The sequence below is a fragment of the Cervus canadensis genome, chromosome 18 (assembly GCF_019320065.1).
Source record: "Cervus canadensis isolate Bull #8, Minnesota chromosome 18, ASM1932006v1, whole genome shotgun sequence".
Lineage (NCBI taxonomy): Eukaryota > Metazoa > Chordata > Mammalia > Artiodactyla > Cervidae > Cervus > Cervus canadensis.
In genome coordinates, this window is record NC_057403.1 from 23907782 (window position 1) to 23922168 (window position 14387).

The following is a 14387-nucleotide window of genomic DNA, read 5'->3' on the forward strand; positions in this document are numbered from 1 at the left end:
GGCAGAGGGGACAGGAAGCTGGAAATGGGAGGTTAAGGTACTCAAGGTGCCCCAACAAGACCCAAAGAGAGGAGGCTTGGACTGCAAGGGTCATGTCAAATGGTACTGCCCTCAACCATGCCCTGATGGTCCCCTCAGCTTCACCTGAGACTCCAAGTGCTGTTCAGTCAGTGTCATCATCTCTTCATAGCTCATCTGTGAGAAGAGGGCTGCGTACTTGTGCAAGCGGAGGCTCTTGAGCCACGAGGGCACGTCTGTGAAAAGAAGGGAGGGCATAAGGCCAGGAGTCTGGCCCTGGTGACAGTTGTGGGGAAGGACCAGGCAGCAATCATAGGCAGCCTTAAAAGCTGTAAGACATTGGAAAGAGGTAGGGAGAAGCCCAGGATCCATATGCTACTTTTCTTCTGCCCAGCCAGACCCTTCCAGGTGGCCTTCCCTGGTCAGGACACCCTATCCTTCTGAGCTGCTGGGTTGGACGTGTCCTAGGATAACCTCTGATGTCCTTAGAAGTATTCCTGGAACCTCTGTTCCATCAGTTACCTCTAGGTCCTGGCTTTCTTAGTCAGACTGGGCTGCCTGAGCACAGGGGCTTTTCCTTAATCAGACTGAGACTTGAGGGGGTCTCTCTGCTCAGTCTTGAGCCCTTAGAGCAGGGACTGTCCACTTTCCTCAGGCCTGTATCTCCTTCTCAGGATGGGGCGGGGGGGGGGGGCGGGAAGAGGAAGAATTGGGTGGGGAAGGGTGGCAGCTCCAAGCTCTCTTCTGTCCTTTTAAGCTCTGCACAAGCCTCTTGAGGAGGTCCTAGTGCTAGTTTCCCCAACTGTACCTTTCATGCCACTGCCGTCCTCCTGGAAAGTGTTCCGGCTGGAGCCCTGCTCCTCCGTCTGTTCACTGCCAGAGGAGGCCACGCTGCTCTGGGGTGAGAGGGGTGCGTGGTCGGGCGTGGTGAAAGCAGCCCGGGCCCCAAGCTCCTCTGGACTCGGCCACTCACCAGGGGCCTGGGGGCTTGTGGGGATGAGCGACATGGAGCGCTTCAGCGGGCTGGGGTGGATTTGGCAGGGGAGACCTGGCCGGAGTGGGAGAGAGACAAGAGGTCAGGACTGGGAATCTGACCACAGGAGACCATGTTCCCCTGGTCAGTGCCCTGGATGGCAGCTCAGCCCCAGAACCCAACAAGGAGAAAGGACCCTGGGGTACGAGGGGAACTACCTACCAGCTACTGCTAGTTCCCTCATTCCCCTACCTACCCAACCATCAGCAAGCTGTCAGCCACTTCTCTGAACTGCTCCACTTTCTCTGCTAGCACCCTGGGCTAAGTCACTGGAGTCCCTAGCTGGAACTGCCATCATAGCCTCCTCACAAAATTTCTTGCCTTCATCTTCACCCCCTACAGTCTATTCACTGATCTTCCTTTAAATGCAAATCTGACCCACTCAGTCCCTGATTAAATCCTACCTGTAGCTTCCCTCTACAAGAAGAATAAAATTCAAACCCTCCTCCCAACACCTAAAAGGCCCTGCAGGACCTTGGCCCTCCTCATCTCTGAGGTCTCATCTCTCATAACTCATCCCCCTCTGGTTCAAGCTTTTCCAGCCTTTGCCACATCCCTGCCCCCAATTTGTTCCTGAAACAGTGGAGCTTGTTCTAGTCTCAGGACTTCTGAGCTTGCTCCTCCTACTTGTTCTCCTGATCCTGGCAGCTGGCTCCTCCAGGTCTCCTCTCAAAAAAGCGTCACTTCTTCTGAGGCTTTCCCTGAACCCTCAGTCAGAAGTAGCTCCTCCTCACCAATCCCCTATCATATTACTATGTCCTGTCTTTCTTACAGCACCGATCACAACTTGAAATGACCTTATCTAATTATCTGTTCACTTGTTTATAACTGTACCCCCCTGCTTCCAGACCTGTGACAACAGGGCCCCATCCTGTCTTAAACATTATTAATTAAACTCAGTAATTACAGGGGGGTTTCTACTAGAGGAGGTTCTGCACAATTATGTGTAAAGTAAGTGAATGAGGTACATAAACTGCTTCCTCAACATTTATTATTGGGCTTCAACACCTCCCAAAAGATGTTTCCTTATTCTGAGCCCAAACCAGGGTGAATCCAGGCCCTCATTCACAGGATGTTTCATATCCTCCATCAATCCCATTCTTGGGATAGGAAAAGGGATTCAATTTGATTTTTAACCATTCTAAGGACAAGGCAGGTTCCCACGAGCTTCCAGACCTTTACGCATGCTACTCCCTTCCCCTAGCTCACCAGTCACCCACCCTTAACTGCCAGCCACTTTGGCCTTCACTCCTAGCTCAAGTGTCCCCTCTTCTGGGATTGTCTCCTCTGTGTGCCCTGGGCCCCTGTGCTGCTATCTCAAGTCCAGCCCTCCTGTCCCTTCCCTAGGCTGCCTCCCACTGGAATCTGGGCTTGTGTAGGATGGCAGTAAGCCTGCCCAACCATTTCTGCATCCCCAAGACAGGCCAAGACACAGGAATGCCTGAAAATTCACTGACTCCAAAAGGAGGGCACCCATCACCCTAAGAGTGCTAAGGGGGCCTCTGAGCTTGACACAGGAAATCTAGAAGTACCCCAAGTAAAAAAGGAAAAGAAAACAAAGCCAAAAAGCATCACACTGGGTAGGTGAGAACATCAAGGCCTAGGAAACAGAAGTCCTTCACCCCAGTTCCTACAAAGAGTTAGGAGGCAGAGACAGAAGAACCCTAGCCTCATTTCTGATGGAATGGCTGGGTTTCCTGTGAGTGCCTCACTAACACCCAGATTCAGGACACCCAGCCTGGTACAGGGTCCCAAAGCACCTTCCCTCATCTGTGACAGTTATCTACACTCCTAGCCAGGAAGTCATCTGAGGGAGAGGGCAGTGCACTGACCCCACCCATGAAGGCTACCCTCCACCTGTGACCTCTGGGGTCCTCTGCATGGGGCTCCTCCAAAGCCTCTGGACTCGTAAAAGATGTCACCCTCTGGGCGCGGGGGCCTGGAGGACCCTTAACACAGGCCTTTTTTTTTTAACTTGTCCTGGTGCCCCTGGCTTCCTCCTTTCTCCCCTCTCAGCCAAGAAGGGGGCAGGCGAGGCTGAGAGGACAGGAAATTATCCTGACTGGAACGATTGTGCAGTTCCAGAGAAGCCCTGCTTGGCCCCGCACTAGGGTGGAGGCTGGCCACAGCATGAGAACTATAAAAACAGGAATGCTGGCCAGATATCCAGGGCCTCGCACTCTCCAAGAAACCCTGGTCTGTCCTTGGCAGAACCCCAAACCCACCCTGCCTGCCCTTACAGGCCAATCCTTGCTCCCCACTCAAAAATATTTTAATGACTTCCTGTTTCCTGCAATTGCCTGAAATTGAAAAGCTTCATCTTATCCTTCAAGTCCCCCTGCCCTTGCCCCCAGATTTGATCCTAACATACTGAGATCTGAGAGTCAAGACAGACCTGAGTTCAAATTCTGGCTCTGCCACCTATTAACTTCATGATCCTGGGCAAGTCACTTCATTTCCTCCTCTGTTCCCACTTTCATGTGAAGTCTTTGGTACAGGGGCAGGCCCATGATAAACATGAGTATTTGCTACGGCTATTACTCATTTAAATCCCTGCACCTCTCCATCCTTGCCAGACCTGTCTACATACTGTCCCTTCCAATTTGACATCCCTGTACCTTCAATCTATGCTATGCCCTCTACTTGGAATGTCCAGTCTCTCTTCTGGTTCAAATCCCCGGTCCAACACTGTTCCAGCTTGATCTTTTAAAGTTACTGCAAGTACGGGCACCCTGCATGGGTGACCCCTCCCCTTGATGAGCATCTTCGGGAGGGTCACTTTTAGGTGGGGGCAGTGTAGCACAGTAATAAAGAATATGAGTTGTGGAGCCAGATTGCTTGGATTTAAATTCTGGCTACACCACCTTGGGCAAGTGACTTTTCTGTGACTCAGCCAATGAATTTTTAAGTATAAAGTTCTCAGAACAGCTCCTGGCAGACTAAATGTTGAATATATTTTAGCTAGAATTGTCATTATTAATATACCCTCCCAATTTGGACACAGAAACTGTCATGCTCTGAGACTGGAAAAAAAGGTCCAAGACACCTTGGGTTGCTAGAGCTCCCGGAAATGCCCCTCTATCCCTCTATCTTCCCTAATTCTTGCCAACACTTGGGAGGGAAGCAGGTGACCAGGATATCCATATTCAACTGGGGAAGAAAGAGGCTCAGGGGTAACTGATATGTACCAGGTGCCATACAGCTCAGTACCAAAGACCCAAGGTTCACCCTACCACTGGCACAGATAACATTTTTATTGTCACCCTCACCTGGCCTGCTTTAACCATGGCTTGCAAAAGGCAGCCAGGCATCTTGAAGTTAAATCTTGGCAACTTCTTGCCTTGAGTCAGGTCATGTGACCGTCACCTCATCAATCCTGGGAAATGTCGATCTCTTTTATCCGGTTCATTTCAACTAACATTTTAAAAACTAACTGGAAAGCAACTATACTCTAACAAAAATTAAAAAAACACAAAAAACAAAAACCTCACTGGAATACCAGCCCCTCCTGCTCACCCCAGCCTCTGGAGGTGCTAACTAGGAGAGTCATTTTGAGACCACTTAGTTGGAGGATAGCATAGCAGTCAGAAGCAAGCAGTGGTATCAGGCTGCCTGGGTCTAAACCTTGGCCAGTTTCATTATTTGCTTTATGACCTTGAATACAAGACTTTATCTCTTTGAGTCTCAGTGTCTTCATCTGCAGAATGGGGCTAATGATATTGTTGTGATGATGATTAAAGGAGATCATGCCTGCAAAATGCTTTTAAAAATAGAGCACCTAGCACAGTCAATGCTAAACAATGTTACCTACTATTACTAATGCCTTGCAGTATGAGTTACATCTTATATGGACAGGCTAACAAACATAACACTTCTCAGAAATGAGTCTGGTAAGTTGGAGCCAGATACAAAAATTCAGAATGTCTGAGCTAGAAAGAACTTCAAATTATGGTCATTAACTCAATGCTTTCAGAGGTCAGGCAGTTATCACACATGCCCAAAGTTGGATGGCTGCGGCAGAGCCCTACTGGGACACATGTAGGGTCTAAAGGTGGTGACCAATATTTAACTCCATCTTATGACTGCCACTAGAACACAGGCCTTGATTTGCCAGATCATTTGATTTTTAAGAAAAGCTGAAATCTGGATTTTTAGGGGAAAATTCCTTACACTGCCAATTTATTTAAAAATGTAACAAAATAAAACCAAAGTTTTGTTGAGTTTGGGCTCAATAAAGCATGTTGGCATGTCAGAAATGGCTCTGGGAATGCCAGTTCACAACCTCTACACTGCCTCATAAAGCTGAGGCCCAGAGAGATTGGTTATGTGACTTGCCCAGGGACAGAGTGAGTGAAGAGAGAGCCCAGTCTGACCCTTTTAAAGTAGGCATGGCCTCCTGGGAACTCCCACCTCCTCACCTGCATTTGCGTTGTTCCCAATACTGTTGATGGCTGGCGGCACTGAGCTGGGTGGGTGGAAGGGCACATGTCCATTTTCCCGGGGTGGCTTGTCCTGCCAGGCTGGCCCTGCATCCCCAGGGCCCAGCTCTGCAGGGCCACCCCACTCATCCGAGCCCTGGCGAGAGTGGTAGGTGGGCTCAGGTCGGGTGCGGAAGCCGCTAGCTAGCCGCTCTTCCAAGTGGCTGAGCCAGAGGGCCAGTGCATTGCGGTCCTCCAGTGTGGTGGCCGGGTGGATGAGGGCATAGGAAAGCAGCTGGCGGCTCTCCTCGATGAAGGCATTGCTCTCGATCGAGTAGGCCAGCACTTTCTGCAGCAGCCTCATGTACTCCGACTTGGCCTCCGTGTTGCCCGGCTGAAGCAGGGGTAGGTGGGACAGCAGGAGGGACACCACCTTCTCTTTGGACTCCTGCTGCCACTGGCTGACGATGGCTGCAGAGGGGACAAGAGGGAATGTCAGGGGAGCCAGGGTGGGGGACCCTCCATAAAACCAGGAAAGTTGTCTATAATCCACTCCCTCAGCTCCAATCTCACTTCCCTTCTCCTTTCATGATTCCAACCTTGTCCCCCATATAGGTGATATCTAACATACTCTGCCTGCTTTCCACGGTAATTCTCTTTTTTCTGGTTTCATCACTCCTACTCTCAGAAACCTGCTATGGCTCCTAATCAGCCAAACATGCTACTCTGGAACCTGAGTACCTCCTGCTGTCCCCAGGCCTGCTCTTCTTGCTGTATCCCTACTCCTTACCTTCATGGCCTCTACCTTCTTTCCCCTATCAAAACAGCCTTCATCCTGACTTGAAGGACAACAGAATATATTGGTTAAACCCCTGGTGGTCCAGTGCAGAGGGCAGGGTTCAATCCCTGGTCGGGGAACTAAAATCTCACATGCTGTGTAGTGTAGCCAAAAAAAAAAAAAAAAAAGTTTGGGCTTGGGAATCAGATGGTCTGAACTCCCCCAACTTACTAGCTTGACCTTAGAAAAGTCACTTGAACCTCAGAGAGCACTGATTTCCTCACCTGAAAAATTCAGTACCCAATTCACAGTGTTGCTCTGAGATTCAATGAGTTAATAAAAAATGGAATGTGGCCTGGAATGTAGAACATATCTAATAAATGCTGATGGCTGCTTTTTAAACTGCAATCAGCCTCTAGATTCTACCCTTCCAGTTCATTCCACACACCAGATGGATTTATCTTCCTAAAGCACACCAGGATATCATGTTCCTGACCTGAAGCTTATAATGGCAACCAGCACCAATAGACTTAAGTTCAAGAGCTCCTAGCCTAACATCCCCTTCATTTCTAGGGCACTCTTCCAGGTAAAGACTTGGTTTAGGATACCTCATCTTCCCTGGGGCTCTCTAAATGCCATATTCATCCAAACTTCCACACTCAGGCTGAGAATCAAGGTTTTAGTCTGCAACAGTCTTCCTCCTCCTATCTAAATTATAAGTCTTTTATGGATTGCCTAAACATGTCCTTCTTCAGGAAGGATGTCTTCCTGGTTACTCCATGCCTTGGGGATCTGGTGATGTCTCCTTTCTATCCCAACACATAGTCTGAGGGCCTATCTGTCCTGTGAAGATGAGTGAGGCTTCCTTGTTCTACCCAGAAGTGAGCTCCCCGAGAATAAGGCCCCAAGCTAGCCCCACAAAGGCGGCCTTGGGAAGGAACTGTTATAGGACTGACTGTCCCTCCTTGAAAACCTTGTTACCACTTGCACAACTAGCTCAATGGAGTGGAGGATGGCGGGTAATGCTGATGGGGAAAGGGAAAAGGACAAAGAATACCAACACTTGAGAAAAAAAAGACAATGATCAGGACCAACTCTGTTCTCACTCTTGGGCAACTCAGCTCATACCTGCATCCACAGTGACGATGTTCCAACAATAAACAAGGGAGTTCTGAGAGGTGAGTTACTGGGTTAATGGTAAGGTCTCAGAAAGGCACAAAGGAGCTGAATGGAGCTAGGACCCCAGAGGGGTGGGTGATGAAAAAGAACAGGTAGTGATGTGGCCCATGTCCCTCCTCTCCTACTTACTGATATAAACGTGATCACTGCAGAGAGCTCTACTTTCTCTATCTTAAAGAGAGACTAAGAATCATTCCTACCTGGCATGGTTGCTATGAATTGAGACCACAGCACAAAGCAGGACACGAAGAAAGTCCTCAGTGAACATCAGCTGTCATTCCTAACACCATGGTGGTTATACCTTACAATGGCTTCTTCCTTTTGAATATCCACAGAGATTCTCAAAGCATAAGCTAACTCCCAGACCAGGAAACAGAGAGGCTAGGAATAGGCATGTACAGGAGAACCTCAGAATTTCAGGCATCTGGATTTCAAGTGAGCCCTGATCTGGATCCCTCTGCCTCCAATGGTGTCTCAACTCAATATCCTTAAGGCTTAATATTCTAGGTACTTCTGGTCACCTCTGCCCACACTACAGGCTGGACACCTGGCCACTGGGAACATGGCATAAAAATCTGAGAAATACCTTTTTCACACATTTCTTTCTCTTAATGATGTGTCTGGAAATCTGTGGCTTGGGAATTCATATGAACTTTTAATTCTTACATTTGTAGCTCTAAGAAAACAAAACATATACAAGTCCAAACTCCTGGCCATATCAGCGCACATTTTCTTGCCTGGCCTCTCTACTCCAAGCTGTTAAAGTGCTCAAGGGGTCATCCATTTATTCAGAGTCATCAGTTCATGCTTATCCACAGTACTGGCCACAATAGAACTAACTACACAATAACAGGACTAATGCATAATCCCACAACCCTCCACTATATCTCTCCAATGCCATTATCTTCTTCCCCTTGTTCCTGGCCTTCCAGATCCCTTTTAGGACCTGGCACACAAGGCCAGGAAACCTCATCCCCTCCATCCTTAATCTCCTGAACTAGCTCCCCATGACCATGAAGCGTTCTCTTAGGTCATCTCCATATCAAAAGATCTTTTCAAGGTGGGACAAGTCTTCCTGACTTCAGGGAGCCTTCACTGTTTGAGTTCTCCCACCTCCATATGGCACTGGATCACAGAGAAAGGAACTCCCTGGCACTCTATCTCCTTGACTAAGTCCCTGAGTTTTCAGTTCCTGATGAGAAGGAAGAAGAAATACAGTGATTGAAGATGAGGGACAGAAAGTCATGGACTTGCACTCCAGCTGTGTGGCACAGGTGGACAACGTGCTTCCTCCTCTGTAAAAGAAGGGTCACAATACTGCTAAGAGGATTTAGGGAAGACAATCCATATAAAGCACCTGACAAGAGTGTGCCCATGGTAAACACTCAGTATGTGACTCAGTGATAGGTGATTTTCTCCCTTCTCCTCCAGCACAGTTGGCCTACCCCTTTAGTTCTACTCTGATGCTCTCAGTTGCTGTTGTTTAGGCCTTACAGGGTAGCTGGAGGCATCTGGGACAGAGAAAAGCCTTGTCTAGTCCCTCCCCCACCCCAGAGTATTGCCAGGACTCCAGGGCTAAGGGACACAGTTTCTCCTCTGGTACTGCCAGGGGACATGACAGAAGAGCCCCAAGGGTTGGGTTCAATGAAGGACCTTGTTCTACTGCAGTGAAAGGGGAAAGTGGTTTTAGATGAATGGAGGCTGACCCTAGGGAAATATGTGTTCATGTATCTGTGCAGCAATGTGCTGAAAAGGGTGGGCCTCTCAAGACTGGAAAGCATCAGTGAACACTGGAGCTGGTCCAAGGAATCTGCGCAGCCTCAGGGCCCTTGGGGTGAGCCCAGCGGGGGCTGCAGATGATGGGTGGGGATGAAACTTCTAGGTTCCTGCCCAGATCAGAAGAGTCTGGCCCAGAGCTGAGGCACAGCAGAGCCCCAATGAATACCTGCACAGCTGAACCCAGATGGTCCCCTGGAAGGCAGTGGTGTCTCTGTGTGTTTAATATACCCTGTCTAGGATCACTCTGTCCTCAGGTCACTCTGTCTCATGTCCTAGCAGATTATATGGTGTAAGGAGTACAAGTTCAAGAGGCAAAATTGCCTGGATTCAAAATCTAGCTTTCCCTCTAAGACACAGGTCAATATAACTGTGGGCCAGTCCTTTAACCTCTTTGAGCCTTGGTTTCCTCTTCTGTATAATGAGGGTAGTTAAAAGCCCTTACAACACAGGGTTGTTTTAAAGATTCAATGAGATAATCGTGCAAAGCATCTGATCTGTGTTAACTGCTCCATGCACTTCAACTATTATTGTTGTTGGCTGCTGGTTGAAGATCTAGAGCTTAAGCTATTTTGGGGCTGGAGGGAGCAATTCACATAGGAGAGCACATCTGGGTCTCCCCCTTAAGATTCCCGACAAGGGTGGGGAATTTCATGCAGTTATTTACCAAAAACAGACACGTTTCTGGTTCCTCTGAGCTAGAGGCACAATAAGCAGTGATGAAATTCTGGAGGTGGGCGGATGGGGGAGGTGACTGGGGAATGCCATGACGTCAATGACTGCAGCTCACCAAGCTGAAAACTTGGACTCCAGAGAGGATGAGGGATACTGCGTAAGAGTGTTCTCCTTGGCCAGGTGACCAGAGCTAAGTAGGTCATGACCCTGGGTGCTGCAAATCACAGGAGTCAAATATATCCTAGAGACTGCCATAAGAAGAAACTCATTTTTACATGCTGGGCTGTTGCAACAATTGTGGCAGCCTGTGGCACTAGTCAGAGGGGCTGGGTTTTGGTTCCAACATGCCCTTCTATGCTTCACCCCATCTCACACAAATGTAGGGGAGGGCAAAGGGGCTCACATTTTTGTTTGATGAACTGCGTTAGTAGAGCTTGAAAGGGGAGGGTGGAGGCATCAGAGTTGAGCTTGGGTGACTCACTCAGCCACAGCCCCCTCTTGACCTCAGTTTCCCCACCCAGATTCAATGAGCCAAGGAGGGAAGGGCTTAAACCTGCTGGATACAGGGATTCTGACTCAGAGAACAGGAGGAGAGAAGAAACGCAGGAAATGTGGCCCAGGAAGCCAGAGGACCAGGGAGAGAAGGAGACTTCAGCTTCCCTGGCCCCACCCTTGGGCTCCAAGTCATCATGGGAAGGGGGGGCGGGTGATAGGATTACTGTTGTAGCTGCAAGTAGGCAGGGCAGACAGCACTGAGACAAGGAACAGGGATAATGACAAGGGGAAACCTGGGGCTTCTCCTTCCCTGGTTCCAGAGACTCTTGGGGTGTTTCTTTTCTGTTTCCAGGCTTTATCTCAGACTCTGCTCCCATGAAACCAACACTGGCTTTGTGGGCTGGGGGACTTCCTTCACCCTTCTAGATGCTTGAGAGGAAGGGACAGCCCAGACCAGTGCCTCTTCCATGTCTCCCAACTCTCCACTTCCAGTAGATCATGTGACAGTACGCTCACCACCTTAATGGGCCCACCCAGAGTCAGTGTCAGCAAGACCAGCAGTTCTCCACTGAATGCACACAAGTGCCAAACAGCAAGCTTAAAAAACACCAAAATCTCTGGAGATAGGACCTAGGCCTCAGGTTCTTTTTATAAAGTGATTCTGACATGAAGGCACCATGGGGACCCACTTACCAAAATTCAGCTCTCTGTACTCTCTGGCCCTTTCTGAAGAGGATATGGGAGGGTAAGCAGCTCTGACCCAGACCCAAACTTGAACCCAGGATTTCCCTGGGAGAACTGAAAGTAGCAGCAGGCTTGGGTGGGTGAGACACGAAGTGCAACCCCCCCAAAAAAGGCAGAGGATCTGCCTCACTGTTCTGCTCTCCTGGCCCAAAGGGATTGGAAAAGCTGAAAAAGAGCATCAGACCCTGTAATAGGTAATCCTTATCCAAGAAAAGGTAGACCAACTGAACTCAAGATTTGGTTTGCAGGGTAAGTGTGCATCTTGGTGGGAAGGAGGGACAGGTTCTCTGAGGTGCCCATTCCATAAAATACTAGGAACTACTGTTGCACTTGGAGAGTATCTACAACAATCCCTTCCTTGTCCAGATGAGAATCCTCAGGCCCAAGAGGGATGGGGCTGGCCCAGGTCACAAGAGGTGTTAGTGGTAGAGCTTGATCTAGAACTCTTGGGTGTCCTGATTCCTGTTCTCATGTCCCATGACAAATGAATCATCAGTACAGAATCATCTCTCAAACTGCCTAATCAGCAGAAGAACTAGGGTGCCCATTAACAGGCCTATCCTCTAAGGATTCTGATTCAGTGGGTCTGGGACAGGGGCCCAGGAATCTGATTTTAGGTCACATTCTCCCCCATCAGGTGATTCTGATGATGATGCAAATTTGGGAAACACAACAGGATGGGAAAGCCATAATGGACAAGAGGATGCAGAGCTCCTCCTACAAGGCAGGTCTCCAAGTCCAGCGCCAGCTCCTTCCTTCACCAATGAGGTTGGGAGTGAGACAGCAAACACAGGCTTGGAGCCCCCATGCCTATTAGGAAGAGGCATTCAAGGTCCAAAGGACTGATCTCTGTGATCACCTCTCTCTCCAGTCATGTTTTTGCTCTAATCCTGGCAGGCTTCCTGCTGACTCTGGAACACACCATGGCCCGCCCTCTCTTCCCTCACTCTAAGTTTTCCCTAACTCTCCATCCACCTAAGTACCAACTTGTTTTCTTCTTACTACCTGACATGGGGCTGGGGATAAAGACCTTGACTCATATATTCATTCACCAGTCAAGTCATTGCAAGGCAATTCTCAAGGACAGGCATTAACCACAACATCTTAAAGCCAACTGTCTGAGATTGGTCTCAGGTTCTTGGTATAAGGTATGTCATGTCTTTCAAGGGCAATGTGGTAACAACAGATATTTTAAATGTACATAACTTCAAACTAGCAGTCCCACAGAATTCTAGGAATTTATCCTAGAGATACTTAAAGGGTACTCAATACAGCATTCCTTTTAAGAGCAAGACCTTTAGAGTCAAATTCCAGCTCCACCTCTGACCAGTTGTACCATCCAGGGCAAGTGACAGAGCTGTTTCATTTGTAAATGGGGGAGTTAAAAGATCTTCCTTACAGAGCTGCTGTGAGGATTATGAATAATATAAGTAAAGCACTGCTTGATACACAGGTCAGGCTCTCTGTTACTTTACTATTCTTACTATCAAGCAGCCATTAACAACGAGGTATATGTGTATGTGCTGAATAAGGAATGATCTTCAAGTTCCATTTTTAAGTGGAAAAAAAACCCAAATAAATTAATATGTGTGTGATGGTCTGTTCTATGTGCTAAAACCATCAAAATAATGAAAAAGCTGGAAGGAGAACTTGAATGTACTCAAGTGCAGAATGTGCTTCAATGTGCACAGAATCTCTCATAAAACATACAACTGGGAATGTGGAAGTCTGGGAGACCTCACTTTTCATCTTTCGTATGGTTTGATTTTACTGCAAATTTTGAAAACAAAAGCAAAAACTAAAAATGCTCTAGTAAATAAACAGCAGTAAGCAACCAGTGATTCTGATAGATGGCCAGGATTGGCACCCAGTGCTCATCCAACTCTCTGCTCAGAATGGGATGGTGGGGATGCATGACCAAGCTGCTTAAGACATTGGTCTGCCCCAAAGAACCCCCTATGCTGGGGGTACAGCCATAGCACAACCACAGATCCCCTGCCCTGGAGCTAGAGCACAGAAGAACCCTCCCTGGTGGGGAGGATGGGAGAACTGTGAAACAGCTGAGGTCTGAACCTGCTGCAGCCAAGCTGGGTTCCTGCTGCTCACTGTCTGAGACAGGAACATAAGCTGGTGACTCCTGGCCTGAGGAACTGACTTTCCCTATAACCATGGCACTTCTGTGATTTGTACAATAAAAACTCAAAGTAAAGGTGATTGTTAAGGTGGGTAGGCCTGAGAAGAGGACGAAGCAGCTCTGGGGGGTCCCTAAATTCCAATCCTAGCATCCCATGCTGATTTTTCTCACCTATAAAAAGGAGAGAGCAACATTACCTATCTCAAGGGGTTGTTATATGGGCTAAACGAGTTACTGACAATAAAAACAACAATTAACATTACTGAGTGTTTACTGCATGCCAGACACTGTTCTCAGGGTTCATAACTAACCTATAAGGTAAGCACAGTTATCATCTTGATTTTAAAGGTGAGGAAACCAGGGCTCAGAAAGGTAAAGTTACTTGATTATACAGCAAGTGACAGACCTGGGATTTAAACCTAGACAGTCTGATTCTAGAGTCACGAAGGACACTTTTCAAAGTTACTACACAAGTAAAGTCACTACTTGGCTTGTTGCAGGGACTCAGGTTGAACTGCTGTCATGAGGAAGAAGGTGGAAAGGTTAGGGCACACTCTACATGGGTCCCTGGGTACCAACCCCATCCAGCTAGCTTTCAGGTGCATATACTCCCTCTCTTTGGTTTCCATGGGCTTCCCCTGTGGCTCAGCTGGTAAAGAATCTGCCTGCAATGAGGGAGACCTGGGTTCAATCCCTGGGTTGGGAAGATCCCCTGGAGAAGGGAAAGGCAACCCACTCCAGTATTCTGGCCTGGAGAATTCCATGGACTGTATAGTCCATGGGGTTGCAAAGAGTCAGACATGACTAAGCAACTTTCATTTCACTTTGGTTTCCATCTCTCCCACCTGTCACCAAGGTCAACACCTCTCCACCCAGCCTTTGGGAGCCCCAGAAGGCCTGAAAGGCTTCAGCAGTGCCCTGTGAGATAGTTCTCTGGACTGACTTCTATCTACACTTGGGGTCTGAGGGACAGGTTCTAGAGAAGCCTTGCTCACCCACACCAGTGTCACCCTCATGACAAAGAGTACTTCTTTACTGAGTGTTCAGGATACTGAAATGGACTACATGTAAATTCAAAACTCTCTTGAAACTGTATGTCTTAGGTGCAACCTACCTTTGAGGGGGTAAAGAATAATA

General features: G+C 48.3%; 1 protein-coding gene across 3 annotated transcripts in view; it reads right to left on the reverse strand.

Annotated features, from left to right (window-relative positions):
• The window catches only part of SAMD4B (sterile alpha motif domain containing 4B), a 36784-nt gene that overhangs the window by 7501 nt on the left and 14896 nt on the right, over positions 1 to 14387 (reverse strand). For all 3 annotated transcript variants that reach the window (XM_043437779.1, XM_043437778.1, XM_043437777.1), the window contains 3 exons: positions 5470 to 5940; positions 827 to 1066; positions 145 to 254 (listed from right to left, as the gene is read on the reverse strand). In XM_043437779.1, the coding sequence (XP_043293714.1) occupies positions 145 to 254; positions 827 to 1066; positions 5470 to 5940 (821 nt within the window). The remainder of the gene's footprint in view (positions 1 to 144; positions 255 to 826; positions 1067 to 5469; positions 5941 to 14387) is intronic.